We start from the raw sequence: 9,064 nt of genomic DNA, 5'->3' as shown, positions 1-9,064 counted from the left end.
TAGAAAGGCCTCGTCCTCTTTTACCGAAAGTAAAGAGGAACGAGACTGTAAAAGAGGGAGAAAAAGGGAGGAAGGGGGAAAAAGGGGAGAGAGACTGGGTAAAGCTTGGTGGAAGGATTTTCGATTGCCTTTTAATTTTCTTTTTCCTCCTCAATTTTTTTTTCTTCTCTCCTTTTGCCTGGACTACTGGCGTCGACCTCTCGGGCACAGCGATAAGAAGGTTTCCCTTAACCGATTAAACGTTCCAACCTTTCTCCATTGGATGCGGTTCACTGGAAATGCGCACAGCAACTGCACCCGGAGAAAGAATTTTCTCGAGGGTCGTCGACGGATACCCGGATCACCTTCACCTATACGAGGAGTCGTATCATCATCGTAATTCTTCTGGTAATCCTGGAACATCTTCTGTGGCACTGTTGCTCACAATCATGAAATTCCAGCGGATCTAAGTCCTTGAAATATCGCGGGGGACTTGATGGGTCGCGGAAAGGGAGCGTCTAATTAATGGGGAGGGAGCTCTTCCCGGGGGAATCGACTTTTTCCTTCAGTCCATTGATTAAAACTCTCTTGATTATTTTTTTTTTTTTTTGGACTTCAAGTGTATTGCGTTTCACCGGATGCAAACTCTCGCCGCGGGGGACTTTAATGAATTCCTCGCGCCCTGAGAATCATTCGCGCAAGTTCTTACGGCGGATATTAAGAAAATTTGGTTACTAGAAGGAAGATTTCTGTTTGGAGGATCAATTCTTCTGAATCAATATTATTTCATGATATTTCGCCGAATTTTTATTTGTAATTTTGAATTGAATCCATCAGTCAAAAATCCGAGAGGAAATTGTAATTTTGAGTGAATTTTACAAACAACATTTCCGAATTGGCGAGAAATTACCAAGCTGATATGATCCCTCCCCCAATAATCCCCCGAATCACTGAAAAATTGAATATATAATCTGTTACTTCCACCGATACCAATCTACCGTGTCACCATTAAATCGAAAACACTTATAGCGGAATATTGCCTCCTGGCATTTTTCCAGGCTCGTTGTTATCACTCCCTCAAATCAACGAATTATCTATCCCCTCCATGCTGAACCACATTACCAATTCAACTCTATCCCACACGTACATCACCAATACTCTACCCATTACGATAGAAACCCGACACAGACGCTGAAATATACCGATCGTACATCGAATTCATTTCGCGTGTTCACTCGGATTATTCGACATTGGAAATTTCGTTATCACCAGCGTCGATCGAATCGACAAATTGTCGATGAAGGGAGTGGAAAGAGGGAGGGATAGTGCCTCGGAGGGTTCGATCGCAAAATTATCGAAATTTGCAGTGTGCTCGCGTTTTCCGCTGGTATATACTTTACGTGCCGATTGAATTTTCACTGGTAAAGTCTACCACGCACACTGTACCCCCTAAACCCCCACAACCTCCCCCTTCACCCCCAAATGCATTCAATACCTGACGGAGATTTTTCACTCCCCCTTGCATCCCCTCTCTAGCGAACTCTTTGCAGCGATCAACACACCTGAAAATTAATCGATTAGTTGAATTGAAACGATAATAACAAGAAAATAAATGATAATTACAGGGCGTAACTATGGGTAGGCAGCAAACAATGTGAAATACAATGCGAATATGTAACATGATATATCACTTGTGTGAATATTACACTGGCTACTGCGGCCAATTCAATCCCCAATGGCAAATCACAACGACAAATAGTGTCTCCTCATTTGCGCGTAATACTAGTCTAGGTATGCAAAATATTAATATGAGGACATTGGTGGATGAATAGCTGTTTGCGGGGGATAATTGAATCAGGGATAATTACTCATTACGTAATTTGATGGAGGATTGTAATGCGTCGGTGACCACTCGGTCGGATTCTATTGTCGGGGACGAATCATTTGTCATGTAATCTTTAAAACAGAATTGATGAAGGGTGTAATGCTGTAATGCAATTTTCCTTTTTGTCAAAAAAAATTGACGATTGCGGGGAATTCGGAAAAAAATTCACCTTCATTCTCAACCATTCGTTTTTTTTTTTTTTCAAACGAAAATATGCATAATAAAATGGTCCTGGAATGCCAGATCAAAGCAACGAATTGACTACTGAAGATTTTATTGTGACCATTAACGCATATATAAGCCCCATAGTGAGACTGTAATAAAAGCGCTACTGAAATGACTCGTGGAAGTCATGCATCCATTGCCCTCTCTCACCGGTTTTCTTGGAGGATCACGCGTTTACTGGAAATGGATTTCCAATCGTAAAAGCAAATCATAAAATCGTGATGGTCTCAGAAGTGAGAGCTAATATCGGCTGATCGTAAATATTGATTGATCGTTCCGGTATATCGATTTTGACAATCCCCACGTTCTGCCTGTTTTATTATTCAGAAGAATTCCATTGTTAATCATGCGTATGAATTTCATCAATTGCAAATAACTCCATTGTCGTTTTATCTCTTGCAATAGAGACATATCGCGTCCTCCATTTCACCGATGAATACTTGAATTTCTCGATTAAAAATCGAAGAATATTTCAATTATTTGAATGATGCAAAATTTGAAGAAATAAAATAGAATAAAATAGGATAATAAAAAATGAATAAATTGATGTATATATAGAAGTTTCTGACTCTTGGGATAGGCAACAAATAATCAAGTGAAATAATTGATTGTGAACTATTTGATATGAGAATGAATTTTTTTTTCCAGTGAAATACCTGAGGGAAGTGACACCGTACTTCAGGAAGGCGTCAATCATCCAAGAGGTCGGGTGGGAGTTGCAGAGAGGTTTTTTAAGTGCCACACCACCCCCTCCAAAGTCACCCCCAAGAGCGGACACTCGTTATCTACCCCTTCAGCTATGTAGACTCACGAGAGCTCACCCTTCCTCAGATCCGGGTGAGTAATAGTTATCATTTACATTCACCAGGCACAATTAAATCCCCGAATGCCTCCACCTCCACAATTTCCCGTGAAAAATCCGAGAACTCATTCCAGAAAAATCTGGACAAACTCGTTAATGACGAAAGAAACGTGAAGATTCAATTCGCTGAATCGCCGAGTCAATTTGGTGAAGTTTAGCTCAGTAAATGAGTCAGTTTTCATTGAATTTTTTTAAATTCACCTAGGGCTCTTAATTCCCCACAGTTTTCTCTCCCGTCGCGCTTGAACAAAGGGGGGAAAAAAACGCGAGTCAAGAGAAGTGTGTACTCTACGTAGACTCAAGAAATGAGAAGTAAGAGGGAGTGGAAGCTATGGGGTAAGAAAAGCAATCAGAAACGTGCTGTATCTACTACTTGTATCTACGGTCCTCTAAAAAGTCCTCGCGGGCAACTCAGTTCCACGTTCATCGTCCCCATAAGATGTCTGCATGTGCGTTTGCATAGTAAAATTCTTAAAACGGATATTCTATCGTCAAAGTCCCTCATTTTTATCATTTTATGAAATAGAATCCTTCCATTATCTCCCATTTTTCCCTTCAAATCATGAAGAATCATGTGGGATTGATTAATCTCAATAATCTCAACTGGACAATCAGTGAATGAGGGAATACGTTATGAAGGAACTGGTTTCATTCTAGGACCCATTAATTTCGTCAAGTTTATGTACAAATTGGTGAGCCCCTCCCGCGGTTGTATCACCGCTGAGGGGGGAAATTCCCGCACTAATATAGTGTCACAATGAGCGTGTATCACCCAGCGTAAACATATGAATTTCGTTATCGTTGCAATCACATGGGTAATCGTATAGTACCAGTAATATAAGGCTAACTAGGTTGTTATCGTTCCAACATCGCTGCGGTCATGATTAACGAACAAAGATAATTGCATTTGCCCGATGCTCGAGCATTGGCATATGGTATTTCTGTAACAAATCAATTGTACTCATCATCATACGGTATTTCTGTTAATCCTACATGAAATTCTTCAGCTACACTATCAATCTCGGTTCAATTAATTCTCTCATTGAATTTTCAACTTAATTTATCATTGAAGTAGAGAATTTAAAAACTATTGATTTAATTATTCATCTGTGATGAATTTTCGAAATTCCAAAATCTCATTTTCTAATCTCGTCTAAGGGGAGCCCTTGATGAAAAAATGACTGAACACTGGGAAAAACCCTCTCTCGCGTCATGAATCTTTCATTCGAAAGATGAAGTTCACTATTATTGAACAGGCAACTCTTGAAAAAATGTCCTCCATATTTATAAATAATTTCTAATACAGTTCCATCGAGATTTTCCCCTGCGGCTCCCTGTGGAGGAATTCTACCACAAAGAGCAAGACGCCATCCAATTGATTATTAACAGAGTCTGAAACTTTCGCGTTTCACCAGAAGGAAGAAATCGACATTTCAATGCCTCTCAAGTCTCAACATCTTGTGGCGCACCTATAAATCTGTAATTCCTTGTATCACCATTGAAACGACTATTTATGCATCGCGAAATGCCGCCAAGCCCCAGGTGTAATTGAATTTCGTTAATGAGAGTCGTTGGAACTTTAGTCCTTGCGACTGAGGCTGATTCCCACTGGTAAATGTTGGCACTAGGGTATTCTCGCGCTGTCTCCGCTAGAATTTCTCTACGAGTCACTGGGGATGCAAGTCACCATTTGACATTTCACATTCAAAGCCTGTCAGCACCATGACACATCTTGCTCTATCGATTACCCCTACCTTTATCTTCAATTCATATCTATTTCAATTGTATTCAAATACTTGAAGACTAATCGAATATAATCCTCAAAGCACCTAGAGAATTGTCATTATTTTCGTAAATGGTCAATAATTTTTCGCTATACGAGAAGTTCTGATTATTTTCCATGAAATGTTCCTGGAATTGTTGCAAATGAATTCTCGGGATCACCGAGTTGATGATTAATTCATTCGGAACTCTAGATTGACATTAAACTTCGTTGAACAGTTGAGGATGACAGGGGGTGCATCGGTAGTCAGCCTGAATTGACACTCATTCTGTTGCCCTAGGACTCACTAATGCTGGTAAACTCAGTTGACTGGTCATTCGATCGTTCGACCGTAACGATCGCAACTCTCCCCCATCCCTTCACTATATATCCACTGTACCATCTGAAATGTAATCTAAAGTCGAATGACTATTCAGAAGTTACTGTTAATTAAACGTTAAGTGGAAAACTAAAGTAAAGGCCGAGTACCCAACTTTTTTCTCTTTACAAAACTTGTCACTCCGGCGCTCGAATACGAGGTAAACTATTAAATCTTCCCTCATTTTCCCCACTCAATTCATTATGGCTGAGTATTGTATCTCATTAATTTACATTTGCATTACTTTTTCAAAAATAATTCTGGATTTGATAGATTCAGAACTGAAAGCAATCCCAATCTCTCACTTTTTATAATTCAACTTTGAAATTGAAGATAATGGAATAAATTACAGAACACAGTGAATCATAAATTTCGACATTGACTCCCAATTCTGCCCTTGCTTCACTGATTATACCGTTCATGTAAACAGTTTTACGACTCAATTTGTAACGAACCCCGAGCATGTGGGTTCACAGACAGACGAGGAGGTTGCATTACATTCCAGACTTTATGATCTAGAATTCAATTCGTAATCGGGTATATGTCCATGATCACTCAGTATCCAGCATCTCACCAATATTTCATAAGTCTGAAAATCAGGAAATGCCCTGTGAATCGGGCATACTCTAATCGCTTTGAAAATCTAGCACGTGAAAAATGAGGAAGCAGATGTAGTTTTTTTTAATATAGGGGAAGTTGAAGTGAATTTTTACATGAGTTGAAGACTCCAAAAAAATAAATCGAAAAAATTGTTGGGAAATTTTCGGCCCTTGTAATCCGTATACACAGGATCCTCACAAACTCCCGCCCAGTTAGACCTAACACTAACTAGTTAGTAGTTAGCCAGACAATTCGAAATTTGAAACTGGCGGAGGCGATGGGCAGAGAATGCCGAGTGCGAGGAGGGTCTGAGAAGGGCAGCAGTAACTCCTGATTCACTGAAAATTTCACCAGCGCTTCTGTTCCATTATCCGGGGCCATCTCATCCCCATCTTCCCCATCTTCCCCATCTTCCCCATCTTCCCCGTCGGTCTGCCTATCGACGTTTCCTCTTGGCAAACCCAATTATTGTTTCAACGTTAAAATCTTCATGATACAATGCTCACCAAGCTGGACTACACCGGAGTCCAACAGAACCGAGGAGAACACCAGTGAGAAAACAAAATAAGAGAGCGAACCAACGGGGAGAGGAAACGGGGAGGGAGAAAGTGAGAAAAGTGGCAGAACAACAAAGTTCCCACGAATTCATTCTCGCTCTGGTGCCTGGTGAAATTCATGAAAACTTTTCGAACGTTTCTCGTTGTCGCCTAACGTCCTGTCGTTTCACTGAACTTGGACACTTGCTGGTTGGACTGGTGTGAGAATAAAAAAGATAAAAAATAGAGCCAGAACTACGAGATACAGTAATAGATTCAATTGTTTCATCCAGGGGGTTTCTATCACCTGGAAAATGGGATTTAACTGTCACAGTTGGGAAAATGTGGATAATATTCACGAATGTGTGTCCCAGAGTTTTGAAAAATTTTACCTCTTTTGGTTATTCTACTGAGTCACCACTTGGTCCAGCTCTATGCATCATCTTGAGTGTGTGGTGCATGTATCTCAAATTCATGGGCTGTTGCTAACACCTTTTGCACCAGGACAATGTGGAGGACAGGCGGGTACCAACGGTTAACAAAAGGACTACTCGGCGGGCGTAAAGCGGAAACTTCAATGGTTATTAAACGCGATACATGGAGCGGTTGGGTGGATGGAACCAGAACCAACGTGAGTGGAACGGTGGTTGAGGGGAACCAAAAGAATATCTTTACCGTCGCTCGCTTCAACAATACATCTCTCTCCCTTGTACCCATGAGATCGACCGTCCGTGCTTTTAGCCCTCGTAACGGTGTAAGTGGTGTCTAGCCACTATTGTTCGGGAATTCATTATCCCTGCCAGTCCAGTGTTTTGTACCGTTAAGTGTTGGAAAACATGAATTCGGTGGGGGAATTGATATTCGGGGAATTCCACTGAAATTCCACTGGATTTTACCAATCTACGGAATTAACTCTCGCTTAATATGCCTCCAGCATTTGGAGGATTCCTCAATCATTCATTGAATTCCAATACAATTTACTAATAATATTGATTTTCAGTTGCGCTCTGTATTTTTCGTATATCTGAAAACTCATTATCTCATGACATTTGCAAGTTCCAAATATGTTTAAAAATGCTCTCTTTAGGATTATATCTTTTCACCAGAAAGTGCCTTAGAAATACTGGTACATACCGAAGGCCCTCTGTCCCTTTGATGATTTTTCACTCTAGATACGATTTTAAAGGTTTTCAAACGCCAAGTATACAGATGAAATCTACCCAATTTGCAAGATAATTCCATGTGTGTAAGGACCAGGGGGATGCGGGTGTGACACACTCCCCCAGATATTTTTTCCCTGGAAAAAAAAATGCCAAGGGCCAAGAATAATGAGGAATGGAGGCCAGCCAGGGAAAGTGGGTTGTCCCTGAGTATCCGTAACTTCTACGCAGTTTCTTGCTGCCCTATCGCATTCAGTAATTGTATTTTCCGGGGTTAAAACTCGGAAACCCACAGAGGGCCTACCAACTGACAAGATAAAACGTTTAGAGTCACTGGAAAACCTCTTGTTTTCGCTGAGTCCGGAGCTTCACTCTTTTCCATTTAACCACCTCACAACACTCGCAATTCTTTTACTTTTATTCCCCTATTTCCTTGAGTTTTCTTCTATTTTCATAGCAGCGAGTTCTTCTACTCCACTATTACCTGTTTGTCGCTCTCTTCAGTAGTTTGCCTCCGGTTAACTTTTCCTCGGCCTCACGAACTCAAAAACTTTCCATTATCCCTCAAACTAATCATCGAGACTTTGTTATTGGACCATTCAGTTTGATTATTGCCATGTGCTATTGGTACCTGAGTAATCTCTTCCCTGTAATACGAGAGGTCCCTCGGCTCATAATAATTTTCCATTTTATTCATCTCGTACCGATTTTAGGGGCCGTATAATTTTTAATGATCGAAATAATTCTTCCGTCTCCATTGTTATGACGATTCTCGAATGGTGACAAGAGGAGGAAAAACCGCGGGATGCATAATGCCGGTCTCGAAGGAATTTCCAAGAAACTGAGAGACTGCACTCACCAACGAGACTCTGTTTTACGATTCTTATCGTCCGCAGGGCTTGATACCTCTCAGGAGCGATGTAAAGTCCATCCCCAGGTGAATTGCAAGCAAGTCCTCCAAGAAATAACTCCGTATTTGTCCGGTGCGTCTCATGTTGTGTCAATTAAATATGAATAATCGCTGGCGGGGGTTGAGCGAAGAGATCAGGATGAAGTGTCGAGTCACTGGGGGTTGTTTCGACGAGGAAATGATTTTTCCTCGAGTTGTGTACGTTTCTACCCCCGTGAGATCGTTTGTAAATGTCCAAGTTGGAGCGATCTTCACGAAATGGTGGCTGACAGATAGAACAACTCGGTATGAAACAAAAATAGAGAATTGTTCATAGAAAAGAGGAGAGAGAATGCCACACGTGGATGTGCCACGGTATATGGTATCTAATGTACGTGGAGTGAAAGAAGAATGCGTACCCCATATTCTCAAAGAAATGGCACGGGTTGTTGTTGAAATAGTTTGTTTGTGAACATTTGGTGAATGTACACGTTGTACGAGGAAAGAATGACAGTGACGAGGTGTGGCGTTGAAATGTACACAATTGGCAATTCCACGGGCTCGACGCAAGGGTGAGAGAAAACTCGGATGAAGGTGGCGTTGATTTCTTTGATATCACGGCTGATTGTTAGATGTTATTGCTCGGCTTCACTATCGATCTATTCCAAGATGAGAAATGATGCCACGTAATTGAACGATTGTTGCCCCCTCGTAACGCCTCAATAGATCGTCTCTCTTTTCTCTCGATACCGGGCAAACTCTTCCATTCCAAATAGACCTTTACCTT

General features: G+C 41.0%; 1 protein-coding gene across 1 annotated transcript in view; it reads left to right on the top strand.

The window, feature by feature from the left end:
• Positions 1 to 1,613: 1,613 nt before the first annotated feature.
• The window catches only part of Syn1 (Syntrophin-like 1), a 42,007-nt gene continuing 34,556 nt past the window's right edge, over positions 1,614 to 9,064 (top strand). The window contains exons 1-2 of the mRNA XM_011314615.1: positions 1,614 to 1,617; positions 2,738 to 2,926. Coding sequence (XP_011312917.1) covers positions 1,614 to 1,617; positions 2,738 to 2,926 — 193 coding nt within the window. The remainder of the gene's footprint in view (positions 1,618 to 2,737; positions 2,927 to 9,064) is intronic.

The sequence above is a fragment of the Fopius arisanus genome, unplaced genomic scaffold, assembly GCF_000806365.1.
Source record: "Fopius arisanus strain USDA-PBARC FA_bdor unplaced genomic scaffold, ASM80636v1 scaffold00180, whole genome shotgun sequence".
NCBI classification, from domain to species: domain Eukaryota; kingdom Metazoa; phylum Arthropoda; class Insecta; order Hymenoptera; family Braconidae; genus Fopius; species Fopius arisanus.
This window is presented reverse-complemented; position numbering and strand designations above follow the sequence as displayed.